The sequence below is a fragment of the Archocentrus centrarchus genome, chromosome 15 (assembly GCF_007364275.1).
Source record: "Archocentrus centrarchus isolate MPI-CPG fArcCen1 chromosome 15, fArcCen1, whole genome shotgun sequence".
Classification (NCBI taxonomy): domain Eukaryota; kingdom Metazoa; phylum Chordata; class Actinopteri; order Cichliformes; family Cichlidae; genus Archocentrus; species Archocentrus centrarchus.
Genome location: NC_044360.1, coordinates 10,451,694 through 10,468,539, shown reverse-complemented (window position 1 = coordinate 10,468,539; position 16,846 = coordinate 10,451,694). Strand labels below are relative to the sequence as shown.

The 16,846-nt window shown below is 40.5% G+C and overlaps 1 protein-coding gene across 1 annotated transcript in view; it reads right to left on the bottom strand.

The window, feature by feature from the left end:
• Positions 1-16,846, bottom strand: part of lrpprc (leucine-rich pentatricopeptide repeat containing) — a 63,703-nt gene that overhangs the window by 35,179 nt on the left and 11,678 nt on the right. Inside the window, exons 14-22 of the mRNA XM_030748472.1 lie at positions 13,302-13,371; positions 11,197-11,224; positions 10,582-10,639; positions 9,652-9,758; positions 8,256-8,333; positions 8,001-8,072; positions 7,661-7,774; positions 7,423-7,553; positions 7,023-7,108 (exon numbers count right to left, since the gene is read on the bottom strand). Of these exons, the coding sequence (XP_030604332.1) occupies positions 7,023-7,108; positions 7,423-7,553; positions 7,661-7,774; positions 8,001-8,072; positions 8,256-8,333; positions 9,652-9,758; positions 10,582-10,639; positions 11,197-11,224; positions 13,302-13,371 (744 nt within the window). The remainder of the gene's footprint in view (positions 1-7,022; positions 7,109-7,422; positions 7,554-7,660; positions 7,775-8,000; positions 8,073-8,255; positions 8,334-9,651; positions 9,759-10,581; positions 10,640-11,196; positions 11,225-13,301; positions 13,372-16,846) is intronic.

The window sequence follows — 16,846 nt, the reverse complement described above, 5'->3', positions numbered from 1 at the left end:
TTTTACTAGGCCACGCGTCCATCTGGCCAACACTAGGGGCTAAATGGTGAAAAGGGAGCGTGGTTTGTGTGTGTATATGTGGTGTATCAGGGTAAAGCAATTAAGATGCGTTTACCATCTATTTAGACAGCTGCTAATGGGCTGACAGCGATACAGCCGCTCTCCACCACAGATACTAATCTATACAGCATGACCAAGAAGAACGGGGGGGAGATGGAGAGATGCACAGACACAGAATATATTTGAATAATCACCATTAAGTCTCCAAATGCAGCGTAATATTGGATCCTGTCTTACGATTCATGCAACAAAGATCCTTGCCATTTTCACCGCTGAAGACGCATGAAAGCAAATAAAGGAAACACATGCGAATAATGATATCCACACCTACACAGCTGGTAATACAACAAAACCCCTCAAACAAGAGTGTCACTCTCTACTGGGAATGCACATCCATACACACACCCTTGTGGGCTGAGATACGGGGCCTCTGGTGAGTGCTTTGGCATCCTAATTCCAGTCTGTCTCTCCAGCACTCCACCTCCCTTTGCCAGTTGTTATGGTGATGGGAACCCATGGCTGTCACAGATTTAATGGGACAGGGGAAAATAGAGGGGAGAAGAGCGGAATAAGGGTGACTAGCGAGGGAGAGCATAAAAGGGGGAAGTGAAGCTTTTCAAAGGGGCAAGTTTGGTTAATTGAATGAGGGCCTTATGTGATCAACAAAGAAAAGGGGGCTCTTTCAACTTACTTGTTTTCTGCCACTAGTCTGTTTCTGTATTTAATTATCAAAGGCATCAGAAACTGATCCTATCAAGATAATTCCCAAGGATAAACATATTATCACGTTGCAGCGATTCTGCAATACCTGATACACTGCAAGATCCCAAAATATCTGTGCAAATGAAAATACCCACTAAAAAGAAAAGGGGTGCACTATGTTATTTATTTACTTGTGGTCTGAGTGTGAGTGGGTGTACAATAATTAATTCGTTAAATAATGTGTTAATTAACCAATTGTGCTCTCTGATTTGCTTTCTCCCACCGTCAGCCATTTTCGCCCTGTGACCTTCTTCACTAACTTTTAAATTAGCATGAAGTCTTTTCACTTTAGGCTAATTTATTTCATAAGCTCCACCATAAGCACCCCATGCTTCCAGCTGCATCCCAATAGTGTATCTTGCTATATATATATATATATATATATATATATATATATATATATATATATATATATATATACCCCTGATGTATAGAGTAACAGGACCTCAGTTTAACCTGCAGATTGTTTGGAAAGTCTTAAAACTTCCATGTGGATTGGCCAAATTGAAACATATGGTGTCCTGGGATAGAATGGCTAAAATCAGGGCCATTATTTCTGTGGTCCCAAACCAAATGAGCTTAACAGAAGAGTCAGAGGACATGTGGCAGAAAAGCTTTATAATTAAACAACTTACCGAGTTAAGTTGTTATTAACAAATTGACCTGCAGCTATAATTGATGGTCAGTTTGTTTTTATTTTGTTGCTGTAAGTCATTTTTGTGGGACAACTTAAAAACTGCCAATTACCACTAAATGCAAGGTGCAGCAGAGGATATTTGGTTGTCGCTTGTCTGTGCTCCATTTTTTTCTTTCCCAATCAGTCGTGACAGACATCCTTGTTTTTCCTGTTAAAAGAGACTTTTTATTTCTCCCCTCGGTTACACCAAGCACTTGGTCATAGGGGATCACTGGATTATTATGTTCCTATCTGTGCTGCTATAGGCTCTTCACCTTTCAAAAGCCCTAAGATGACTATTGCTGTGCTTTGTTTTGAACCAGAGTGCTAGACAAGCTGATATTTTGACTGTATGATAGTGCAAGACAGAAATTCATTGAATAACTGAAGTGATTATGGTTTATCCTGACAAACCCATGTAGGTGCCAATTTTATTGCTCAAAACCACAAATATCAACCAGAAATCAGAAAGTAGAGGCATCACCAGTCATCAGTACTGTTGAAAATATCCAAAATGTGGAAACTTTCAGTGGTTTTCAAGAGAATTTAGTTTGGACTAAAGTGGTGGCTTCACTAGCAGATTTTTTTCGCAAAAAAAAAAAAACAAAAAACAAAAAAACAATTGCTGCCTAAACTAAGATTTTCCACAGAGTTGATGGTGGTATCAAACATTAAAAAATATCTCTAATGACCTGAGCTGTTGTCAAATCTGTACTATTTATCAGTTCCAGTGAAACTTGTATCTTGCTCTGACTATCTTGTCTCCATGCCTCCCACTTTCCCTCACTCCATCACTAACTGACAGACCCACTAATCACTGAGACCAGTGGCTTGGAGTTGATCTGCCCAAATGGATCAACACTAGCTAACATCCCTCCGTCCACCGTCCAAAATTTCCCCCACAGCGTTCTCCCTCCATCTCCCCCTTTATCTGTTCGTTTAGCCAGTATGCATATCCATCAGCTCAGCCGAGCATCATGGCCAGCACAGCGAGCCAGCCCACACACACATACACACTCGAAGAGATGGGGAGGCAGACAGGCCAGGTAAACAAACATCACACAGCCCAATGGTTCACCTAATGTTCCATGACATGACTGCTAGTGATGTCTCTTTCCCCACACACAAACACACTCACTCACACACACACACACACACACACACACACACACACACACACACACACACACACACACACACACACACACACACACACACACACACACACACACACACACACACACACACAGAGAGAGCTCCAAAGACATGTCCAGGACTATCTAAAGCCAGAACAAGTTCTGTTTACCAAAGTGGGAGGATGGACACGTGGAGGAAGAGGGACAAGGGCAGTTCAAAGAGATGCTTGTAATAGGAAGGGTGTATTTAAAAAAATTAAAAAAAAAAAAGAAAACAACAGACCTATGCAAAGATATAGTGGATGGTCCGCCTCCTGAAGGCTTTGCAGTCTTTCTGATATGGGATAAACAAAAAGGTGCCCTAGTAATTTCCTATTTGAGAGGCTTGGTCTGTCAGTTCATTAGCAGAATTACTCAAAAAGTTATGGGTGGCATTGTTTTAAAACAAGTTTTAAAAAGAGGTGACGACTGACCCAACTTTGAAGTGCTTAATCCAGAACTGGATCTGGATCCAGCTGGTTTTTGATTTGATTAATTACTGCTACGAGTTAAAGCAAAACTCAACTAAATACACATCCAACTAAAAGAACAAGATCCATCACCGATGTGGATATCCCGCTATTAATGAAAATAAATGTAGAAGTAAGGATAACATTACTGCCCCATTTCATATTAGAAAACCCATCAACAGACATCTTACTACCTTTTGCAAAACTATTTTACCATAATTTGGAGGCACGGCCCTAAACTTTTATCCAAATAATTTTAGCCACCCCTGGATTAGTAAAGACATAATCCATATTTCAGCAAAATATTTTTTCAATATTAACAATACTGATTAAATCAAAACTATTTTAAGCATGCTGTAAGAGATTGATATTCTGTGATCATCTTTAACATTTCTACAAATAATTTTTGGTAACTACAACCTAGAACAGACAGAAAAAAAATAATTCTATGGTAAACAAATCAGAGAAAGCACATACTGCACTCTTTCACAATATCTATAATCTATAACAACAAGCCAGATATAATGCCTACTTACACGGTATTCACATCATATTATACTCATGGATGTATAGGAATATTACTACATAATCTGCTGATATCAATGCATTATGTATAACATCACTTTCATCATAAGGCAACCATGTACAAAACATAATGCAGCCACGTTGTTTACATTCAATCAATATTGCTGAGCAGCAGCTATGGCTTTAACATTGCTCAGTGATGAGTTATAGTCTGTGCTATTTATAGCCATGAGTAATCCCTGACCAATATGTTGACAATGCTCTGCCAATGAAAAATTGCCATCACGGGCATTATAATAAATGAAGCTACAGCCTAGAACTGACATTACTATAAACAGACTGGCTCTTTACCTAGAAATTTGGGGTTCTCCAATTTCTCACTATCTAGCTACTGCCAGCTGTTCAGTGACCTAGGTCAGTTGCTAGATATGGGGAATCCCCACTTTCTCCATCTCTGTCAATAATGGTCAAGTAGGTATAGCCAATCACACAGCACAATATGATCCCATGATTATGCTAAGCCAATCAGGCACGAGAAAGAGGCTGCATATCATTAGTATACAGTATATTATTATAGCATTGGCAGCCTGAAATCCTCCATGTTGACTCTCTACTTCAGACAAATACAGCCAAAGTATACACAGGGTACTAAACATCCAGGAATATCAATATCTTGTTGCACATCTTTGATCAGTAAAGAACACACATGCCAAATTTCATGGCTCAACTCCTTGTGGTTTTGACATCTATAGACTGGAAGAGTAAATCCTCACGGACAGATGCCCAGAACTTGTTTTGTGCACTGGTGTGCAGTCATGTTGGAACAGGAAGGGGCCATCCCCAAACTGTTCCCACAAAGCTGGGAGCATGAAATTGTCCAAAATGTCTTGGTATGCTGAAGCATTAAGAGTTCCTTTCACTGGAACTAAGGGGCCGAGCCCAACTCCTGAAAAGCAACCCCACATCATAATCCCCCCTCCACCAAACTTGGTACGGTGCAGTCAGACAAGTACAACCGCCAAACCCAGACTCAGAGAAGCATGATTCATCACTCCAGGAAACACACCTCCACTCCTCGAGTCCAGTGGTGGTGTTCTTTACATCACTGCATCCGACACTTTGCATTGCGCTTGGTGATGTAAGCCTTGGATGCAGCTGCTTGACCATGGAAACCTGTTCCAGGAAGCTCTCTACACACCGTTTGAGCTAATCTGAAGGCCACATGAAGTTTGGAAGTCTGTGGCAATTGACTGTACAGAAAGCTGGTGACCTCTGCGGACCCTACTCCATGACTGAGTTGCTGTTGATCCCAGTTGCTTCTACTTTCTTATAATGCCACTAACAGTTGACTGTGGAATATTTAGTAGAGAGGAAATTTCATGACTGTACTTGTTGCACAGGTGGCATCCTATCACAGTACCACACTCAAATTCACTGAGCTCCTGAGAGGGACCTGTTATTTCACAAATGTTTGTAGAAGCAGTCTGCATGCCTAGATGCTTGACTTTATACACCCGTGGCCATGGAAGTGATTGGACCACCTGAATTCAGTGATTTGGATGGGTGAGTGAATGCCTTTGGCAGTATAGTGTACATGCAGCAAATCTGAACAGCATGTAAAATTTAAGGAAAGATTTATATAGACTAAATGAGCTCAGGTGGTGATGCAGTGTTTTTTATAACTTGGTAAGGCTTCAAGCAGAGGAAGGAAGGAGGGATGGATGCTAAGGCTTGAGGTAGAATATTATGTTCCACCTTATACCATATTATCATTATGTGGGATAAGTTTGGTATTGTTGTAGAAACCATTTCCACACTGTTGGTTAGAAAAGGTGAACTCGATAGCAATGATAAGCACAAAACATTTGTGACAGGTAGAGTTTGCGTTGTATCCATCTGTAAAACAACTGATAATAATGTATTAAATAACAGAAGTTTTTTTTTTCCTCCATTCCAAAAAAAAAAAGAAAGAAGAGAACTCCATAAATTGGGTATTAGAAAATAAATTAATTATCAGAGCAATGGTGGAAGGAAGGCGTAAAGAATAAAGTAAAGGATGAAGTACAGTAAAAAAGTTGCCTATGAGGTGAGATGAGAGGATAAGAGCCAAGAGCAAAAACAAAGAAAGCTATTAGAGATGGTGAGAAAAAAAAAAAAAAAAAAGAGATGCCAGGAGACATGATCTTCATCGGGGCCTGGTGTGTGCTGGGAGCCAGGCAGACCAGCGTCTGGGTGGGGACAGGCTAACATCAAGGTTAGCCATGTGTGCTAATGTGGCTGACAAGCGTCCCCTCCATATGCACACTCCGACTAATGGCAAATGCGTTAGCGCTGCCTATACACACCCCAACACACATATACAGATGGATACACCAACCACCGTGCCACCAAATGCCTTTTGCTTGAATTCACATGCAAATTTGTGTGTGTGTGTGTGTGTGTGTGTGTGTGTGTGTGTGTGTGTGTGTGTGTGTGTGTGTGTGTGTGTGTGTGTGTGTGTGTGTGTGTGTGTGTGAGAAATGTTCAAGCACTTTGGTGGACATGATCTGCCATTAGCATCAAGGCGGATTTCAATAATTCTGGAAAAATACACACAGTCCTGTAATTTTCCCCTCTCTCGTTTCTCACTGACACAGGGGTGTGTGTGTGTGTGTGTGTGTGTGTGTGTGTGAGAGAGAGTGTGTTGGGTGGGATAAGAGAATGACATGCTTTGCGAAAGAGCAGGGAGAGAGGGTCAGATAGAGAGACGGCGATGAAGACAGAGAGAGATCACGAAAAGGGGAGGAGAGGAACAGCAAGGAGAGACAAGGGAAACATTTTTCCTGTCATTGGGTGCAAAAAGCAGAGCGGCAAAACTGATGGTAATTGGGTCTTCGATGGGCTGAAGGAAACCCACCGTAGCATTCTGGAAATGGCCAGCTAATGTGGTTTGAGGCACGGAGAAAGACAGATTGTGACAGAGTTGGTGACACGTACAAACAAGCGCATCGGTTTTTAAGTTCAAAACTGATACACTGCCACAGAAAAAGTTGGGAGTCAACGGTATCCATTACTTTTATTTAAACTAGGAAGGCTGTTGGTGCAAGCTCTAGTTTATAAGGACGTCCTCATTGCAGTTGATGCAAAATGTTTTTTCTGTTTTGTAAATGATTAATCACTGAGAAAAAAATGCTGTTGAACGTCTTTCTTTGGGAATGTGGAGAGTTGGACAGAAACTTCAATAAAAAGTTACCTTCTGGTGTGCTCTTTTCAGTTTATCTGTTACTTAGGGCTGAACAACTAACCAAAGAATATGCCAAACTAATAATACAAACAAAGAAAACAAACATTATTTGCAGCTCTAGGGTAACTTACCCTCCAATCTGCCATTTACAGAGAGGGCCTTGACCAAGGCAATGTATTTGCCAGCATCCAGTGCTAATGACGAGTCCTTACGACTCCTAAAAGCAGAGACAGAGATGGCAAAAGACAGACTTGATTAATGTATTCCACTTATAGTAATGCAACACATCTATTGTACATTCTCAGTGCTCAGCCTGACGCTGGAAGCAGGTGTTGAGTGAAGAGAAGGAAACGGGGGGGACGAGGGGAGAGTTTCCTGTGTTTTTAGCCAGTCAACTAAGCGGCTGGACCCTGCATTAATGTCTCCCCTAATACCATTCAAGTTAAACTTTAATGGCCTACTACTGGCCACAGTGCACCCATGTGTGTGTGTGTGTAGAAAATTTGTGTGTATGCATTATGCCCCACTCACAATTCTCTCTTCAGGTTCAGCGCTTCCTCCACATTGTTTTGCCGACAACACAGGTTGATGAGGAGGGCGTAGCCGCCGGCTGTCATCTCCTCTTCGTGCTGCTGCTTCAGTTCGAGGGCGCGCTGCAGGTTCTGATCAGACAACACCACTCTCAGGAATAAACAAAAACAACACAAAAACAAAAGCAACTAATTTCAAAAAAGGAAAAAGGTCTTATGAGACCTAAAAGAAATCCTACCTCCTCAGCACTCAGAGCCTGGATGGCCTGTTTGAGAACAAGTCCTAATGGTTTGTTCTCTGCTTTGAGTTCAGCCAATTTATTCTCAAGTGCCAACACCTTGCCCTCACTTCCCTAAAGGAGACAGAAAGGTGTTAAACACATGTACATGACCCCCCCGTACAACCTCACGGGTACAGGAGCTTGTACAAACAGACACATGGACACTCGTTTCCACAGGAGAGCCGCGCTCTTACGCGGGAGGAAAAATGTATTCATAAAATGGTGCATCAAGGGAAGTTATGAAGATAATTGTGAAGCCTGAACATTTTGTATGCATCCTTCACAACGTCCTACTTACAAAGTCACGAGGAGTAGCTGACACAGGGCCACTGGAGACTCTGTCTTTGGGGTCTACCAAAGCCATCACATCCTGACACACACACAAACACAGTCAACACTTTGTGTTTAATCTCCACTGCATTATGGTGAGGTAGCAATTAGAGTGACAGTGCAGAAAACAGGGGGAAAAGTGACCTGAAAATTATATGATAAAACATCAACAGTTATACTAGGTATATTTAAAAAATAAAAGACTGAAGGTCAGACTCTATACCTTGATAAGCTCAGGAACATGGTAAGAATCCAGGAGGTTCCTAATCCCTCTGTAGATGTTTACTGAAATCATTATATTCTGTGTAGAAATCACAAGGAAAATAGTCATCAGACTGCCTTATAGCAAGAGCTTAACCTGTTGAATTTCTGTTAAAAGGTCAGTTGAATTTATCTCAGCCACAGCTTTATTCAAACTTTATCAAGATCTTCTACTCAAAAAATGTTCTGTTTGCTGAACAGAACATTGTATTTATGTGGAACTGGTTCCATCCATGTTTTTATTATTTAATTTGTGACTAATAAATGAGAGATGTCCTGCACAGAAATTAGAGTTGACGCTTGTGATTCATTAGTCAAATTTGAATGCGCAACTATTCACTGGTTTCCACTTTGCAAATGAGGGTTTGGGTCTGTGTGTTTTATGTTATGCAGGTTAATGCAGTCCAGTGCCCTCCACACATGACTGACGAGCCCATAACAAGATAATAGAGCAAACACTAAGCAACTTTAAATAGATAGACACCACAAAATGAAATCCAATTTAAAATAGCGCAACTCAATAATGGCTGGATAATGTCAAACAAAAAAGATAAAAATACACAATCATCAATAATCTCTAGTACGGAAAAAATAATGTAACTGGATAAAAATCAAAGACCTCAAAAGCTAAAAATCAATCAAAGAAAAGAATAAAACTTTGAGAAATTGATCAGGATTTTTCCTATTTTATGATGATTAGAATTTAAAGAAAAATGAAAAATTAACTGATTAAAAAAAAAAAAAAAAGGACTTAATGAAAGTAATAAATCATGAATTATTGTTTGTTGAACTACATGGTCATTCACTAATGGCTCGAGTGTTATTGATACCTGAGACCTTTCAGAGACCTTTCAGAGACACGGTCTCCTCGGAGCGTAAACATTTCACTGTGAAAATGTCAGTCAGTTTTAGAAAGTCTCCACAGATCCTTCTGGCAAATTTACTCCAAAGCATCCAGAGTCCATTTATCATTTTATATGAGAATGATTTCTGCAGAGGAAGGGCAAAGAAGCTCTGCCAAGACTGGTATCAAAAACTGTCCACTAAAGGTTTTAAAACTTTAAACTCCAAAAAAAAGCCAGTTAAGACTTTTTTTAATCCTTACAGTGTAAAACATGATTTAATCTTCCTCAACATGTCTGGCTCTCCCAACTCAAACCCTCAGTGTTCAGAAATGGAGCACAGGATAAGTGCGTATACTGTAAATAATCCGAGTCCGATTACACATGGCATCATCTCAGATCAGACCGTTCAAGCTCCTTTAAAGCGGGAAGGTTATGAATGAACTGGATATGCAGATATTAGTATATGTGTGGTGTGTGCATTGTTTACCCCATCAGCTTAATCAGGGTGTGTACCTTAGATTGCAGCTGACTGAAGAATTTCCGCAGTTTCTCTTCCTCCGCCTGCACCTGCACTTCTGACATGCTGTCGATCAGATTATACAGGAAGAAGGCTGTGGCTTCTGCAAAAAACACAGGCATATACACGTACACAGTGAGCAGTTGTCTTGGGAATAAATTTCATTTGCCACTGTGTCAGTCACTGTGTCCATTTGTGCATTTATACCACTTTTTCTGTAACCTCTGCAGAGTGTGTGATTGTGTTTTCTGCTGACAGAGGCTGCTTTTGGGCTGGAGTTTGAGTGAATGTACGATGGCTGGCAGTGACAGATTCCTCTTACTGCAGCACGCGCGCGCACACACACGCGCACGCACGCACGCGCCTGCAGATGTTGTCTAACTGGATGTGACATGAATAACAGTCTCCATCGCTCCCACCAGCACACACACACACCAGTTTCAGCACTTTGGACATTCTGTGACACACACACACACACTGACATTAACACTCTGCACACACACTAACAGAGCAAAGACGCTGCCTCACACAAACACACACACACACACACACACACACTTTAACTACTCAGCGCTGTGTCAGCAGCCAGGCTCCATTTCCTCCGATGGAGAGAGCAGGTCGTTCATTCACAAAGCAACAGACACACACAGGCTTCATGATGAGAAGCGGGCCGGGCAGCAGTCCACTGCTACTGAGACTGAACGTAAGCACACACACAGCATTTTTTTGTCATCTGAATTATAGTTAGCGAGTGACAGAGCCTGCAGTCTGCAATTCTGAATACCAATATGAGTTACACGAACAACCACGCACCCACGTCTCTTTCTCACCTACACAAACGCACATCTTGCACAAACACGTGCCAGATGTGTCCTCGTATGAAAGACATGAACTGCTATTAACAGGGTATATAAATGTTTCCATACCAGCAGGTGCTAAGTTTCCTTTGAAGAAGCGTTCATCATTGTACAAGAGCTCAGTAATCTGAAAAAATAAAAGAAATTTATCACAAAAAAAAAAATTACAGAATGCCATGCATAGCAAGTGCAAAAAAGCACAGCATAACCACCTAAGGAAAGGGGTGTAAATGAGCTCAGTACTAATCCTTAACATTAACCCCTGCATCTTTTAACTTTCATTTTAATTCAATAACTTGGTTGTTTAAATGTAGTTTTCATTGCATGTGAATGCCTCTGTCTCAGAAAATCTAGTTTAATATCAACCTCAAACCCTTCTTTATTCATAGACATAGCATGGCATGTAGAAATCTGAATAAAAAGCAGATTATTTTACAGTCCTCCTAAATGGAACTCAGCATCTTATAATACAAGTAACAAGCCATCAGAGAGGCAGATGAAAATTCATCTCATGTCTCAACTGCTAAAGAACCAGCCTAGTGTCAATTTTAATTAGTGCTTTTTTATTTGCACTTAGGGGTTTCTTTTAAAATATCCGCTGATGAGCGACTTATAAAATTAGAAATCCTCTCTGTTGTACTTATATATCACTTTACTGCCTTTGTGGGCATGTCGACCTCTTACCTTCACCATACTCTCCACATCAGTAGACCTGCAGGGGGCAGTAGAGGACAAGACATGAGTACCCAGTCAACATGAACCACAAGAAGGTCAACAAGACTCCAGCTCCTCAAAGTTACTGTGCAGTTTGGTCATAAGCGAGCATACTCTCTGCTTTAAACATTAAAATACATATTTACTTTCAGAAATACATCCCCAGTGCACACAGAGAAATCAAAAGCCCTACAAACACAGCTCTTATTTCCCCTAATATCTCTCTGTTGACATGCTGACATGAAACAATAATCATTGTATTAAGCTGCTACTATTTAACAGCCTTTCTTAAACACAACACACACACACAAAAAAAGTATCAGGGTAAAAACAGATTGTGATTAGGATTTTAAAGCTGTAAAAAATACATTTTACATACCTTTTATTAAAAGGAGAAAAAAAACTATATTTAGTTACATTACACACATTTTTCACCAACAATTAGAAACTGATACACACTGAGCTACATGTTTTATATTAAAATGACTTATTCAATAAATAAATCACGATTTTTTTTTCTGAAAATAGTGAAATGATGGTTGAAATCAAGTAATCGTAACACAGGCAGTGTCATGTTCCCATAGCATCCGAATTGACAGCGTGGCACAATACACCGAGGAAGAGCGACAGATTTTCTAATTTGACATTCTCAACCTCTTTACAAGAGAGCAAAGGGGGAAAAAAAAAGCCTGGAAAAACCACAAAAGACACGCTGAAACAAAGTCACACATGTACACAAAGGCTAAATGATGACAGTGTGTGACATTTCTGGCGTTGTCAGCTAGTTGGCGGAAAGGAAGAGAGAGTGGGTGATGAGAGGAGGGAAGAAGAGGTCTTTAATGATTAAATTATCCCCTGACCTTGTCTTTGACAGGAGCAGGTCTTACACTGCAATGACACGGCATTCGCAAACACACACACGCCTGCGTGCACACAGACACACACGGTCCCCAAGTGACAAGCCCAATTATGACCCTGTCAGCCAACCTAACCATCAGAACAGTGTGTGTATGTGTGTGTGTGTGTGTGTGTATGCACAATGAGATAAAAGCAAATTAAGTAGTGCTGGGGATAAAATAAAAACAAAAGTGGATCCTGTGAGTTAAAATATCAAGTTGAAAAGATAGAAATGACTCACATACAGAGAAACATCAGTTTAAATTAGTTTGTAGAAAAGAAAAAAAAACAAAAACGTCTTTTTACTACAAATATTTGTAAAGCTACTGAACATCTTTCACCTTTATTTTTTTTTTAAGTAATTTGCTCTAATCCTAGCCCTTAAAGAAAAACAAGAACAAAAAAAAAAAGGCTTTTTTTTTTTTTCTTTTTTTTTTAAGAAGACACCAGATTCCTGAGAAGACTCAACATAATTTTCTCCATTTTGTTAGTTAACATGCACTACAACAAAGAATCTACTGGCTGAATTAAAAAGCTCAAATTTAAGCTCAGCTGAGCGTATCCTGGCTTAGTGGAAGAAATAACTTTAGTCCCTGCAGACAAGTCAGCACTTTTCTCTTCGACTCACCTCCAGCTTCACTCAGAGGCTGGAGTGTTTTTGTATAAGTGTGTAGTGCTAAACTGTAAATATTCATAAACATCCCTTCAAAGAAAGCCTGTGGGTCAGACCTTGTCCTAGGGCCAAGCCTCTGTATGTGTGTGTGTGTGTGTGTGTGTGTGTGTGTGTGTGTGAGGGTGAGACAGCCAGAGACCAGTATGGGGGTCTGGGTATGAGTGACAGTGTTGGGCATCTGCTTATTTACATATCTCCCACGGTGCTTTGGGGTTAGAGCTAAGGGATGGCGGCCTCCATATGCATGAGGCATCCATGTATATCTTTGTGTGTGTGTGTGTTGTAGTGTTTTCCCTGCAGCTGCTGAAGCACAGACGCTTTAGATGGTGTGATCAGCTGCACATGTCATATTCATAGCATATGCTGTGCTGACCTCCATAGAGCTACAGGCCTCCCTTAAACACCAGCAAGGAGTTTTGGGGCAAAATATGGAGAAATATAAAATGGAATATAAAATGATGGGGAACACGTGAAGACATCAACGGACGGCGGGGTAATGACTCACCTCTTGAAACCCAGGATGAGGGAGCTGCGGAAAGCACTGAGGTCCAGCGAGGGGAAGGAAGGATCCGACACTGAAAATTAGAGAAGACCGACTGTGATTACAGGGAACAAAAAAGACAAACAGCTTCACTATGTGGACTGAGCAGTGGGGTTTAAGATGTGGAAAAGATGGTGGCCTTGCAATTTAAATCTAACACACAAGACCTTCAGCAGATTTTCAGCAAAGTTCAAGAGACGGCTTAAATTCAAAGCCCTGTTTAAAGCTGTGAAACTGAAGTTATTCCACTGTGCCAGTCTGCATAAAATCCTCCAAACAAGGAATGGGATGGGAAGCATTCCTGTTCCACTGTTAAGATGGCAGCTTCAAACCAAAATGCTGTGTAAAAGGCAGTGACGGGGTCTGACACTGATGACGCATTACGTATGTGAAAAGCAAAAGAAATTTAAAAAGCTCTCTAGAAAAATTTAGTAGTAAACTTACAAGAACCAAGATCGAGAATGTTAGACCACAATGTTCACCTTTATTAACTGAAAGCAATGCCACTATGCTTGGAGTATTTGAACTCCTCACACTAATACACATTTCATTAGGTACACCTGTTCTACTTCTCGTTAGCGCAAATATGTAATCAGCCAGTTACATGGAAGTAATTCAGTGCATTTAGACATTGTGTGTAGGCACGGCCAAGACCTGCTGAAGCATCAGAATAAGTGACTTTGAATGTAGCATGGTTGTTCCAATCTAATCCAACTTTATTACTGAGCACTTTAAAGACAACATAGTTGAACAAAGTGCTTTCCAGACAAAAGACAGCAATAAAATACAACACAGGTCATAAAAAGGAAAAAACAGAACAGTAAATATTTAATGTAAATATGTTTAAAGTGACCAAAATGACTTTAACTGACTAGAAACTAGTATTAATTTTGAAATGCCTTAGAGAAAAGGTATGGTTTTAAACATGACTCAAAAACCTCTAGTGCTGGGCCAGCCTAACATGGAGGGGCAACTCATTTCATAGTTTGGGGGCCACAGCAGCAAAAGCTCGGCCCCCCTGGTGGTTCAGTCTCGACATGGGGACAGCAAGAAGTAACTGGTCAGCCAATCTGAGAGACCTTTGAGGGGTGTATATGTGTAAAAGGTCTGCTAAGTACTTTAAAAGCAAACAATAACATTTTTAAATTTATTAAAAAAAAATTTTTTTTTAAATAGGAATAATGTGCTCACGTCTACACGTCCCTCTCAGCAGACTAGAAGCAGCATTCGGGACCATTTGTAAGACAAAAGTGAAGCCTGATAAATACCGACAAAGTGCATTACAATAATCAAGGCGAGTGGTCACAAATGCATGCAAGACTCTCTCTAAATCTCAGAAAGATATAAAAGGTTTAACTTTGGAGAGGTGCCTCAGCTTAAAAAACAAAAAAAACCAAGGCATTTCTCACCACTGTTTGTCCATTTCAAGAGCAGTGCCAATTTTAATCCCCAGGTTAGCCACAACTGGTTTGACACAGGATGCAAGCAGTCCCAAGTCAGATGGTGGAACATCTGGGCCACTGGGCCTAAATATAATGACCTCTGTTTTAATTTCATTAAAATCTAAAAAAAACTCAGAGCCAGCATCACTCTGATGTCCTTAAGACATTCTAACAAAGGCCTGAAGTTAGGGTCATTGCATTTCAGTGGTAAGTAAATCTGACAGTCATCGGCATAAAAATGAAATGAGACATTGTGTTTTTTGATAATAGAGCTCAGGGGAAGTAAATAAATACTAAAAGGTAGGGGCTCGAGGATGGATCCTTGGGGTACACCACATGGGAGGTAGGCAGATGATGAACAAAATTTACAGACAGCATCAGAAAAACCTCTGTCAGGTATGATTCACACCACTCCAAGGCAGTATCTCTATTGCCAACATGATGTTCTAGGTGAGAAATTAAAATATTGTGACACGGTTGTTGGTGTCAGACATGCTGATCTGACTCCTGACCTACTGGGACTTTTCTAGGATTTACAGAGGATGGTCCAAAAATGGGAAAATATCCAATGAGCAGCAGTTCTCAGGGTAAAAATGCCTTGTTGATGTCAGAGCTGATATAAAAGGCAACAGCAACTCAAATAAGCACTTGTTACAACCAAAGTATGCAGACAAGCATCTCTGAACACACAACACATCGAACTATGAAGCAGATGGGCTATAGCAGCAGAACTCCAAACCAGGTGTCACTCCTGTCAGCTACGAAAAGGAAACTGAGAATACAACTAACATGGACTGGACAAAACTGGACAAAAGAAGAAAAATGTTGCCTGGTCTGCTGAGTCTTGATTTCTGCTGTGACATTCAGATTGTAGAGTCAGAATTTGGTGTGAACAACATGAAAGCATGGATCCATCCTGCCTTCTATCATCTGCTCATGATGGTGGTGGTGGCGGTGTAGGGGATATTTTCTTGGCACACTTTGGGCCCCTTAGTACCAATTGAGGATCGTTTAAATGCCACAGCCTCCTCAAGTAGTGTTGCTGACCATGTCCATCCCTTTATGACCACAGTGCACCCATCTTGTGATGGCTGCTTCCAGCAGGAGAACACGCCATGTCACAAAACTCAAATCATCTCAAACTGGTTTCATGAACATGACAGTGAGTTCACTGTACTCTGCTGACCGCCACGGTCAACAGATGTCAATCCAATAGAGCTCCTTTGGGATGTGGTGGAACAGGATGTGCAGCCGGCTAACCTGCAGCAACTGTGTGACGCTATCGTGTCAATATGAACCAAAATTTCTGAGGAGTGTCTTCAGCGATCTGTGTTATCAAGAATTAAAACCGTTCTGAAGGCAACTAGCGAGTTCTGCGGTACTAGCAAGGTGCATCTAAAAAAGTGGCCAGTGAGTCTATGCTATACGTCACACTTGACACGACTGCTGTTAAGCTTCCAGATCACACCTACGAAGGCAAGCTATTTGAAAATTACACTGGGGCAATATTTTTAACGGCTTTGTATGGTTCACTGTAAACAACGAATGACAGGTCTTTTTCAGATTCAAGTCTAAAACATCAAAACAGAAAATTAAATCCTTCCGTGGGTGCTTTCAGTGTGTCGGTCTTTTTATTCGGAACAGTGGAAATCAGTCACATTCTCATAATTTGAATACTAACTGTAATGCAATATCTGATATCACAGAAAATAAACAATTTGTATCATGATGCTGGGATTTAGTCCTAGAAAGGCCATTATTGGAATAAAAAAAAAAATAATGGCTATAATCATTTAGCATGTCTATTATGAATAGTAAATGCCAACAAATAAAGTCCAGGATAAATAAATATTTCTCTTCCTGATAAAACATTTTTGTATTTCTTTAATAGTATTACTATATATTACTGCTAATATTTAATATTATTGCTCTGTTGATTTATACATGTTCTTTTCCTCCTGTATCCACACATATCCTCTGAATGAATGCTGGTGACCATGGCATGCAGTACATGTTGCTGAGTATTCATCACGGCTGAGGAGATGGCAGTGCAGAATTAATCAGAGG